Below are 12,627 nucleotides of genomic sequence, written 5' to 3' on the forward strand. Positions count from 1 at the left end.
TTGCAAAAAATAATAAAAGTAAATAAACGAACAAAATGCAATTTTTCTTGAGGAATGTGTTCCATTTTAACAAACTGAGCCACAGCAACGCGTGGCCGGGTACAGCTAATATATATATATATATATATATATATATATATATATATATATATATATATAGTAGTAGTAAGTTATGAAAATATATGTGGACATTAAGCCACACATAATATTCCGCGTTTCATTCCCGTGAGAATTCGTCAGGCTTATGTGAAAAGTTGTGGTCATCGCGCGTTTATATATACGTACATGCTATTGAGTTTTTGTTAGCCAATCAGCTTTTTAATTGGCATCCTAATCAATCAATGTGCAGGCACTTACAGAACAAAGGTACAGTTGACCTCTGGTTCACCCTTTCTCTTTGTCTGTTTATGGAAAGGGTAGATATCCTTTCGTTGTAATAAGCTGACATGCTTTCAGTCTAGATGTAGTTGGATATATTATATATATATATATATAGAGAGAGAGAGAGAGAGAGAGAGAGAGAGAGAGAGAGAGAGAAAACGAGAGAGGAGGAGGGGGAGAGAGACTTATTTATTTATATATATGTTTATTTTATTCTTCTTTCTTTATTTATTTATTTATCTATTTTCTATTATTATTGTCAATTTAAAAATTTATTTTGTATCGCTTTCCTAGTGCACACAGTTGTTTGCTATTTCTCTTGTACAGCTTAATAAATGTTGGGGTTCTTTAAAGAATAGGATAGAAAATCATATATATATATGTATATATATATATATATATATATATATATATATAGAGAGAGAGAGAGAGAGAGAGAGAGAGAGAAAGAAAGAGAGATATGTATGAGGTATTTGCAGCTTCTCTTCGAATTCTCGGATTTTTTAATCATGTCTAAACGCATTTTATTTCCTTTTAGTGAATTGATTGTTGCTATTTCTTCTGATGAGTTCAGGGCAAAATAGATTCACTGACTGATATAATAATTAATTGATTGATTTTGTGCTACGAAACAGATACTGTCAAGAATTGTAAGTGTCAACTGAATTAAAGGAATAAATTGTAAGATGGTCAACATCATGAAATCTGAAAGAAAGACTTTTTATTCATTATATGCTCTGTAATTACATCGAGCTTCTTAAATAAGGATTGGTATATATTATAAGGAAATAAAAGTGAATAAAGAATATTTCCACAGAATGTGTGTGTGTGTGTGTGTGTGTGTGTGTGTGTGTGTGTATTATACACATGTGTGTATACATATATATAGTTAATAAAATAAAATAACGTACCAAGTTCTTTTACAATTGTTTCGAATTTTATTTATTTGTCGAATTTATATTTTTACAAAGGTATTCAGTGCTTTTTTTATAAGAAAATCTGAACAATTGTTAAAATAAATGTAAATTTTTGTTAAAAAATCTATCTTCAAAGATATACAGATAATTTATAGTTTAGATATTAAGCCTACCAAAATAATTGCCAAAGCCGTTACGAGTTGAATCCACTTTTTTGCGTTGAGAAAACTTCTTCGTGGCCAACGAAAAAATTTATTTAAATACTTTTTTACATTTTAAAGAGTTCCCAATCAAGGGAGGTAATTCGACTATTTTCTTTTCTTTTCAATTTAAGGGAGATTAAATGCTCCTCTCTCACTTTTGATGTTGTTTTTTTTTTTATCTTCTTTCACTTTTTCATGACATTAACAGACTTTTTTCTTTTTTCTGTTTTTTTTTTCTGTTTTTTTTTTTTTGTTTTGTTTAGTTTGTGAATTTGTTCATATTTCTTTTTAAACAATCATATCGTTTAAATATTTTCCCATTTTAGAGAGTTCTCAAGTAAGGGAGATAATTCGACTGCTTTTTTTCTATTCATTTACAAAAGATTATTTAAGAGGACGGCTCAACAACAACAACTTGTTTGCATTGGATTTGAAGGCTATTATGTTGTATTTAACTGGGAAGCAGGTCAGCGGAACAGTGTTCCACACGCAGGCAGTTATAGGAAAGAAAGGATTGAATGCTGCTCTCCCTCCTCTGTTATTTTTTCATCTTTTTTTAAACTTTCCGTGGCACTTTTCTGCTCCATTAACAGACATTGGTGTTACCGTGTTTTTGTTTGTTTGTTTGTTTGTTTGCTAGTTTGTTTTTAGTTTCTGAATTTGTTATTGCTTGTTTTTTTTTTTAAATTTATATCGTTTGAATATTTTCAAATTTTAGAGAGTTACACGATAAGGGAGTTAATTCGACTCTCTTATATTTATGTATTTTTGAGGAAGATCAAATGCTATCAACTTCTCTGTATTTTTTTCTTCCCATCCTCCTTGGCCTTTCATAAAACAAATTTATGCCACGAACAGATGATAGTGTCAATGTGTTTTTTCTCCTTTTTGTTTAATTTTATTGTGCGTATTTTTCTTTGATTTTTAAAGACGTAAAATCACGTGATTGTAATTATATACAAGGTGTTTTCAATAAGTTTCCAGGCTTTTTTTGCATATGGACACTTTTATTGATAGTACACGCATGAAATTCTAGTCCTCTTCGAAGTAATCTCCTCCAGCTGCAAAGCATTTGTTGTAAAATTCTAACAACTTCTGGAAGACCCAAGGAAGTCCTCTTGTGTGAGCGTGTCAATGATTCTCATCACAGCTTCCTTCTTCTCCTCAATAACGACAACCTCTAAGGTTGTTCTTCAGCTTAGGGAATAACCAAAAGTCACAGGGAGAAAGGTCTGGACTTTAGGGAGGGTGAGGAACTGTGTTGATGCCCATCTTATTCAAATAATCTGTGACAAAGATGGAGCATCCTATGGACAAACTTCGCGCGACTCTTCCGCATATTCAGTTCCTCATGAATAACTGTGTGTACAGTTCCCACACTGACATCAAACTCTGCATTTACTGTCTTTATAGAAACATGACATTCATTATCCATGAAATTCTTTTTTTTTTTTTGCCCAATCAACTCTGCTGTTCTGACTTCTTTGCTCTTCCCACACCTCTCATTATCCTTCACAGACTTTCTGCCTTCCTTGAATCTCTTATGCCACTCAAAAACTGATGCTTAATTCATGCAAGATGGTTAAAAACCAGTCTGAAGCATTCCATACGTTTATGTGTCATTTATTTAAAACAAAATGTTATTGCACTTCGTTCTTTTAAAGTGTCCTCGCGTCCAGATTGCATTTTTGAAAACTGTGACAATCAGGCCTTAGTAGGGTGTATTCCAACTCCTGCTGTAGCTTTTCATTTGAGCCTGAAATCATAAAAATTGGTCAGTCATTTCATAACATGTATAGCAATAAGATACTGAATTTTCAAGAGTTTACAATAATTTTAAATGTCTTTAGAAAAAAAGTTCGGAAACTTATTGAAGGCGCTTCGTATTCTGGTAGTTTCAATTCCCTTGGTTTCGCGTAAAATCCTTTTTTATGTTTTTATTCGTGTTTATTTAACTTTATTCTATTTTTATTTATCGGTTGATGTGATTTGTCAGAATTATTTAGCTATATGAAAGGGTCTCCGCACTCGAGGATTTTTCTTAATACTCTAACTGTTCTGACGTGTGCTATACTTGGTGCCATTCCTCGTTTTTTGATTTCTAATTCTTCGTATTCTTTTGAAGTAATTTTGTTCAGGGGTACCCAAATTCTTTCGAATTGGTCCTAGTACTCTTATTATTATCGGTGTTACGTTAGTTTCATTAATGATTAACATTCCTTTAAGTTCTCTGGCAAGTTCAATCTATTTTTCGGTCTCTTTTGCCTTCATCGTGTGATCTGCTATGACGGCAAAATCAACTATTAGATATTGTTAGATATTAGCTGCCAACATCAGGAAGAAAAATATTCGAAAGGTTGCACACACGCAAAATAATTTGACCCAGAAATATGTGAGAGGATATCCGTGAAAGGTTGAAACAATAGACAAAGGAAATATTAAACATTCCAATAGGAAAGAATGTCTTTTGTAAATAAAATTTTCACAAAGAAAAAGTCAGTCAGTCGGTCACAGAGAGTGAGGCTCGTTACCATTTCTTTACCGTCCGAGTTGATCGGTGGGTGTGAAATAAAAGCAATATATTTTTTGTAGATCAACTGTGTTGTGATTTTTACTTCGCTGTCAGCGTGTATATATTTTGTAGTAACGATAAAAATAGATGTTACCATTTATGTAGACTGGACAAGCGTATTCTGAACAACCGACCACAGCGAATACGTAACACTAGAACGGCAAAATATATTATTAGGCGAATTTCTTTTTCATTTTCTTTTTTACTATTATTACATCTGGTTTTCCTGCTTGGATGGGTTTGTCTGTTGTCATTATTATTTGTACCCACTAGGTGTGCTCACACAGGCCATCATCAGAGATTACTCCCTGCTAATAATCAGTGGTGTTCCTTGGAGTCTCTTTGACAAACAATCTTCTCAGATTTCCAGTACTCTCCACCTCTTCCCATAAGCTTTGCAAATGAATTTGCATAACTGCAACAGCCGCTTACCATTGATTTCTCGCTGCCAACGATCATTGATCTTCACAGGAATTTGGGTGGCAATAAGCTGATTCAAGGTTAACACCGGAAGTATTAACGGAACAGGAGAGTGAATACACAACAAAATAATTGGACCTAACAAACTTTATTTCTTTCAAATTCATTTTATCGCGATGTTAGTCCATTATTAGAACATGCAATAACTTTTGTTTTATTTTTTTTATTGGATGGATGGGGTATCCTACCGGATTCACTATCTCATGCACTCATATATGTTAACCGAGGGATCTTTTAAAGATTCTGACCGTCTCTTTAAGTGCCAATGTTTATATATCTCTTGCACTTGGCTTTTCGGGTATATTTGCCAGGCATTTTTTAAAATTCTTCATGAGTCCCCTTGCTCCAATAATGATGGAAATCTTCCTAAGATTCCAATTTCTTTTCATGTCATGCATAAGATTCCGGTATTTCTTTATTTTTTTATCCAGATGGCAGTGTGGCGGTGAGTGGGGTGAATTGGGGGAGAAGTGAGTCAAAATGTGCTGAACATGCTTAGGAAATGCGTGAGGGAAGAATGTTGAGTAGCGAGGGTCAGGCGTACTAAACAAACAATGAGAATGAATCGTCCTAGTTATTGAACTCGGCTGATACAATCGAATCATTTGTTAAAAATGAAGAAGGTCACATTAAAAACAAGCCTTCCAGTGGAGGTCTAGTTAGTGCCTTCCCTCCTCGGTCCTTCCATTTTCTTTTGACCTTTACGGTTATTTCGTGTGGGGTCAGTCTCGACTAATGCCTTTTGGGAAAAGGAGGCATACAGTTTCTAAGATTCTAGCAATTGTAGTTTCTTTGGGTTCATGTGCTTTTTCCATCTTTTTGTTTTGCTTCTGTTGTATTTTTGCCTTGTAAGTGTTTGTAGTTTATGTAGGTTGGTTTCCGCATTGAAGGTTTTTTGGAGTGCGTATGAAAATATCAGCAGCAGCCAAAGGATGGATGGCAAGTGATTGTATTAGCAGCAGGAGCAGCTTTTGAATGCATATGCAAATTAGGACTGTATTAGCAGTTGTCGAGTGTGCTCGGGCTTACGTCTGAAGAAAAAAAGAAAAAAGAAAAAAGGACACCACGTGGTTGGGAGAAAAAAGTTTGGAACCGAAGGAGATGGACGTGTGAAGTCAAGGCGAGAATGGGCCGGCTGTGACCAGCGTACGGTCAGAAGAAAGAGAAACGTGGGCAGGGTTAGATGGACATGTGGCAGCGAGAGACCTTTTAAGTAGTGTCGAGATGGGAGAGTAAAGTTAATAAATGCCTTTGAAGAAAAAGAAAATGCCGATTTGGATTTATTTATTTTTGTTTGTTGTTCTTTTCTGACAGTACCGGACGGCGTGGGGGTCCGAGAGAGGTTTGAACTGTAACGAAAACGGTTCGAGCGTAAGAGTAACGTTACGTAAGGTTCTATTGGTGTTGTTGTTGTTGATGATGTTGATGGGTGTGATGATGTTGTTCCAGCGATGAACGAGACACCGTGCTGACAAGTTGCTCGCAGGATGTACCCGGGGAAGTGTTGTGTTTTATGACCACTGGATATTTAGGGTATCGTTTGCGACACCCGAGCACTTCCCAAAGAGCGCCTCGGAATCGAGAGCCGGAGATACAGTACATGCAGAAGTTCAAGCACCTAGAAAACAAAAGAATTACATGATTATTCTTCATTCAAGGCATAAAATACGCTTAAATATGATATTTTAATTCGTCCAGATTTCGTATATATTATTATAGAGTCGTGATTTCAAAAGTGAAAACAAAGTATTTAGGTGCCATCAGCTTGAATCGAAACTGATAGCAGAACAAGGATGGAATACTGTTGCCATATCTGTGCAGGAGCTGCTAAAAACAGCCTATTCTGCCTTGACAGAGTACAAAATAGACTTCGTGGCTTAGTGGGGGATGCACTTTTCTCTACCCTGCAACCTCTCTCCCACAGAAGAAACGTTGCAAGCCTATCCTTGATTTATCGCTATTTCCATGGCAGGTGCTCGTCTGAACTCCAATCTCTGGTCCCCCCTCGCCAATCTTTCACGAAAAACACCCGTCTAGCTGAATCCACTGTGAAAAATTTCCCCCACTCTATATCTGTGCCTAAATCAAAACGCGGATTCCATGAACAAAGCTTCTTTCTTAGAACTGCACGCCTGTGGAACTCTGTTTCGTCTGCCTGCTTCCCACCGGACTACAACTTGGATGTCTTCAAGTCCAATGTTAACAAATTCCTAATGAACCGCCCCCTTAAGTAAACACTTCATCAAATCTCCACACTAACGTAATGTAATTGCAATAACCCTTATCCCTGAGTGGCTTCCGGGCCTTGATAAGTGGTGATCACTGTGTAAAAAAAAAACTGTAGCATTCAAAGCTGGTGACGTTACCACTGAACCAACGTGACACGCATATGAACTGATTAAAATTAAAAATTAAAGCTAAAGGTGAATGTCCAAAATTATAACGATTTTTTAAAAATTTTGACCAATTTTAATCGGTTCCATAGAAGAACAGTGTCTAGAAAATAAAAATGATTTGAGATCGTCTAGCACCGCTCTGCGAATTTTAGTTTCCGAAGAGACAGAGTTTGAAAATATAAAGACAGACAGACGGACATACATATAGCCTTTTATATATTAGACTAGCGGGGGGGCACCCGGATTGTCCAGTCGTAAAGTACGCTTAAATATGATATTTTAATTTGTCCAGATTTCGCATATATTATTATAGAATCGTGATTTAAAAAGTAAAAAAAAAGTATTTAGGTGCCATCAGCTAGAATCGAAATCAAAACCGTAGCATTCAAAGCTGGTGACGTTACCACTGAACCAACGTGACACGCATGTGAACTGCTTAAAAATTAATAAATAAATATGAATGCACAACATGTATAACGATTTTTTAATTTGATCAATTTTGACCCCTTAAAAACTATTTTAATCGGTTAAAGAGCCATAGAAGAACGGTCCGTGAAAAATCCAATCACGATTTTTAGTTCCGGAGGAGATAGAGTTTGAAAATATGGAGACAGACAAACAGACAGACCGCCTTTTATATATTAGATTTAGTAATTCAGAAATTACTGGTCGAGTGATTGATTTCTAACGTCCGAGAATGAGACTGGTATTTACTATCTTTTCACTAGCTCTTCATCGAACGAAGCAGACAAGCATGTTGCCAGATATATTCTTACTACGAATACCCACGTATTGATTGTGAGTACATCCCTTGTGTTTGTTGCTGTTCTTTAGTGAAATTAAATTTGTGGTTGAAATCTAACATTATGAGAAAACGGCGTTTTCGTATATTTTATCAAAGTTTTTTTGTTTTTCACTAATGTGTATTCTGTCCATACTATTTATATAACATTAAATAAATGCCAGCATGGGTTGTGAATAGGATACTTGTATTACAATAATGTGCGTTTAACTGTTTAGGGACAAGTATTAATTTTTTTTACTTCCGTTTCTCTATCCACACACGCATGCGAAACTTTATATCACATCAAATTTATTGGCAAAAAAAAAGAACAAAGTGAAACTACCCGTGTAAAGTGACGGTGTGAAGATGTGTACATCTACCTACCGTCTGAAGGCGACTTTAATGCTATGTAAAATATACATGATATATCATATAGAATCACATATACAAAACATACACACAGGTACATAAAAGGTATTTCGCTTTTGACGATTATCAAAGTTTTCCTTTCAGTTATTACAGTATTGTTGACGATGTTTACATCTGAAACACTGAGTTAATAAAAAAGTTGCGAACATAATTTTCTCATTCCCAATCGACCATTTAAATGTATTATATTATATCTTTTCTTGTAGTTTCTTGGTCTTGTTGGATTCCGTTGAATTAATATAGAAAAGTGATCCCCCACTTTTTGAAGCAGTAACGTGTGACCTTAAGGGCAAATGTCACATAGCCCACTATACAGTTCAGGTCATTAGCTTTCCAACGAGCTTTCATTTGTTAAATTCTAATCAGTGATTGCCGAGATTTCGAACTTATAAAATTATCCAAAAATGTAGTATATCTGTTGTCGTATATTGGTTTATATTGGAAAGAGATGATATATTAAAACGTGTCATGTATTACCTAGTTGATGTGATATATTGTTCTTTTAACAGACAGATGATAAACGTATAAATCGTACGTATGTTGTTAAATTAGGAGGACATGATATTGACGTGTAAACTGAATCATGTTGTATCAGACTTATCACATGGGATATCTTTACAGTTCATATGCAAGAAGAATAATATATGCTTCATAACTTTTTCTTCGAGAGTTCTTCTGTATATTCCCGCTGCTCCCTAACAACCATGAAGCGATCAGCACCATATAATTGAGACAACCGTTCTTATTTGTGAAACCATTAAAACAACTCTTTATATTTTTGTAATATAAATTCATTACAGTTGTCTCAATTGGTTTTCACATGATCTGCAGTTTGTCTACATTTTCTGTTCATACAGACCGCTCCTAGCTGTCTGTCCACCCTTGTCTAGACGTCTGTCCGCTCTGGTGGTCAATCCTCAACTCCCTGAATCTCTCCAAACTAACTACATCACGTGTTCTCTTACGTCACCCAATTACGTGTCTCATATCAATCTAATCCACCTAGTTATTTGTTTATTCAAAACCCCAAAATAATGTTTGCATATATTTTCTATTTTCACATTCTTTTTGCGATTCACACGTAAATCATTTCTTTCGCAATTTAATTGTTTATTCTTCTCATCATAACTGATCCAGCGACCATCCGTCGCTCAAATCAATTAACAAGAATACAATAACAATAATAATAATGTTTTGACCCTTGACCCCGCTTGCCACAGTTAAAAGATACTACGCTATAATCACAGCCTAAAGGGTCATTACACTATCAGGTGCCCAAAAAGTCCTTGTCGATTTTTCTTGACTTAAATTAGGCCCCTATTTTTCATTACTAACAAGCATATGCAGAAACCAACTTGTATTGACAATTTTTGAACGGTCTCAGTTTTTATAATTTTCCATGACTAATGCTACTTTATTATTTCAGACCTTAAATATGACTGATAAAAAGTTGATAATTTGTGCTTGTCTATTGTATGAGTTTAAACTGGGCACAAGTGCTTCATCTGCTTCTCGCGAGCTATGTACAGCGTTTGGTGATGGTGCAGTAAGTGAAAGAACTGCACGAAACTGGTTTCAAAAGTTTCGTTCTGGCAATGAAACCCATGAAGATGAGACTCAAGCTGGACGACCAATATCTCTAATGATATGTAAAGGCAGCTGTAGAGTCAGATTCATGTCTAACCTGCCACGAACTAGCTTCGAGGTTTCATGGAAGTGATGAAACCATATTTGCACCAGCTGGGAAAGAGATGGAAGGTAAACAGATGGGTACGGTATGAATTAACGCCAGCAAACAAACTGCAGAGGCTTTCCATATGCTCTTCTCATTTCAGTAGACAAAAAAAAAGGCCCATTTTTTACCGAATTATGACATGTGATGAAAAGTGGGTAATGTATACGAACTTTAAGAGAAAATATCATTGGTTATCGCCGGGGGATCCTTTGCCAAAAATTTCAAAGGGACCACTATTTTGAAAAAAAAAAACTTTTGCTCTGTGTTTGGTGGACATGTCAAGGAATAATTCACTATTAGTTCTTAAAAACGGGAGAAACCATTAATGCTAACAAATATTGTGAACAACTTGTAAGAGTTCAAGAAAATTTGCTGAAAAAACAGCCTGCATTAGTAAACAAAAGACAAGTTTAATGCTCGGCCCATAACCCTTGAGCCCTGGAGAGGCATAGGCCATCTAAAACTTTTTGTAGATGTTTTTGTAGCGAGGAGGGGTTTTTGTTTGTTTTTTTACAGGATGAGGGTACTAGCCCCACACCCAATCTTCCCAGAAGGTACATACAACGCCTAGCCTTCCCAAAATGGTCACCCATCTAGTACTGGCCAGGCTCAACATTGCTTAACTTCGGTGATCTGGCGAGAATCGGTGTGTCAACGTGATTGTGCCGTACAATGCTCGACCACACGTTGCAAAAATTACCCTCGCCACGCAGAATTAAACTGGGAGATTATGTTCCATCCACCATATTCACCAGACCTCTCTCCAACAGATTTCCACTTATTTTTGAGCTTATATAATCATATGAAGAACAAGGCATTCAATATTGAAGATGACTTGAAAATGGAGGCACATAACTTTTTTCCAGAGTAGAACAAAAGACTTTCAAAAATGGAATTACTAAGCTGCTAAACCGTTGGGAGAAGTCATAGAATGCGAAGGTTCATATTTTGATGAATAAATACACCTAATACTTAAACTGTGAATGTTTAATTTCCTTCATAAAAATCGGCAAAGACTTTTTGGGCACCTGATATATATGGATATATCTATACCCGTCGCCAAATTGAATATTGAAATGCTCATATCTTTGGTTCCATGGGCCGAAACTACATGAAAATTTGCAGTCTTTTGTAAAATTATAATACTATTCTATCGTTAAAGTTTATGATAATTCGTTATAAAAAATTTATATATATATATATATATATATATATATATATATATATATATATATATATATATAGTGTCATTGCAAGCCATCTTTAGTTTTGCTGCTTCGAGATGAATTTTGCTTCGGACATTTTTGCTTAGTTGTCACTAATGTACATATATATATATATATATATATATATACTTAATTTACTCACATAAATTAATATACGAAAGTATAGATTTATGCGTAAACTTTAAGTATTTACTTCAAAGGTGCTCAATGCGTAGGTAGAGCTAGTTAGTAATTTATAAAATAATTTGGTATATTGGTATATTTTCGTTATAAAAAAATGTATATAAATATACAAATCAAGAAACTAAATAGAGCACACACAAAGGAACAGGTCAACCAGAGGCCAAATAGGCCTTTGTCAGATAAATGCATGCTCATTGGCTGATAGGAAGGGCGCGGTGGATACTAGAAAGCTGGTTGGCTAACTAAAATCTCAATAGAATAGGAGCATATAAAAAACGATAAACAACCACAGAATTCGCGCATAAGCCTGAAGAGTCCTAGAGTGGATGAAACGCGGAATATTCAGTGTAGCTTAATCGCCATATATATTTTATAAATTACTATATATATATATATATATATATATATATATATACTACTATTACTACTACTACTACTACAACAACAACTACGACTATAAGATAACTACTAAAGAATAAAACTGTTTTTTTTTCTAAATTTTCCGATGTTAGGCTGATTAAAAATATACCAATTTTGTAAAGGTTTGTGGTGTATTTTTGTAGTTTTAGCAGGACATACAAACACACACACTAGCATTTGTCCTTTATATATTAGATTTTGTTTATAGTTGATCGCTTACCTGTTCACATAAAGCAGATAGAAGACAGTGGCGAACACGAACTGGTTGAGGGCCGTTGAATGGGGGTCGGGTCGACTCAGGCTTCGGCTGATGACGGTCACATACAAGGAAAACGGCAACGTGAGGATGACGAGAGAGAACGACTCGACCAGCAGCATGACGGTAATCTGCCGGCTCTTCGACCGGTCAATCGCCTGCGACATCCGTTTCGACTCACTGAACTCTCTGAAATGGCGCGACCTCTTGATCCGGAAGATGATGATGCTGTTACACACGATGATGACGGCGAACGAGAGGAAGAGGAAGAAGTTGTGAATGACGGGCCAGATGTTTTTGTAGAAGACCCGGTAGATGTCGTTCGGGATGTCAACGGTACATAATTGTTCTAGGCGGCCCGGGGGGACGATGTTCGACGCGAAGAGGAAATGACTCTCCTTGACAACGATCAGCACAAAAAGGACGGCGATGACCTTCTTGGATCTCTTCGTGGTGCAGTTCGCTTGGGCCTTGATGGGAAACAAAATGGCGACCGCTTTATCAACGGTCATTGCAACAGTCAAGATAATTCCATAATCGCTGCTTCCCCATCCAAAGAAATTAAAAAATTTACACATTATGTGCGAATGTTCAGACCTTTGTATAGCTTCAGGGAAATTCACATAGACCCAATGGGCCGGCAAA

At 35.8% G+C, this 12,627-nt stretch overlaps 1 protein-coding gene across 1 annotated transcript in view; it reads right to left on the reverse strand.

Moving 5' to 3' along the window:
* Positions 1 to 4,700: 4,700 nt before the first annotated feature.
* LOC145261077 (cysteinyl leukotriene receptor 1-like) overlaps positions 4,701 to 12,627 on the reverse strand; it is an 8,671-nt gene continuing 744 nt past the window's right edge. Inside the window, exons 1-2 of the mRNA XM_080119255.1 lie at positions 11,947 to 12,627; positions 4,701 to 6,171 (exon numbers count right to left, since the gene is read on the reverse strand). The exon at positions 11,947 to 12,627 is cut by the window's right edge and continues 744 nt beyond it. Of these exons, the coding sequence (XP_079975381.1) occupies positions 5,949 to 6,171; positions 11,947 to 12,627 (904 nt within the window). The 3' untranslated portion in view covers positions 4,701 to 5,948. The remainder of the gene's footprint in view (positions 6,172 to 11,946) is intronic.

The sequence above is a fragment of the Euprymna scolopes genome, chromosome 37 (assembly GCF_053919585.1).
Source record: "Euprymna scolopes isolate OS-2025 chromosome 37, ASM5391958v1, whole genome shotgun sequence".
Taxonomy (NCBI): Eukaryota; Metazoa; Mollusca; class Cephalopoda; order Sepiida; family Sepiolidae; genus Euprymna; species Euprymna scolopes.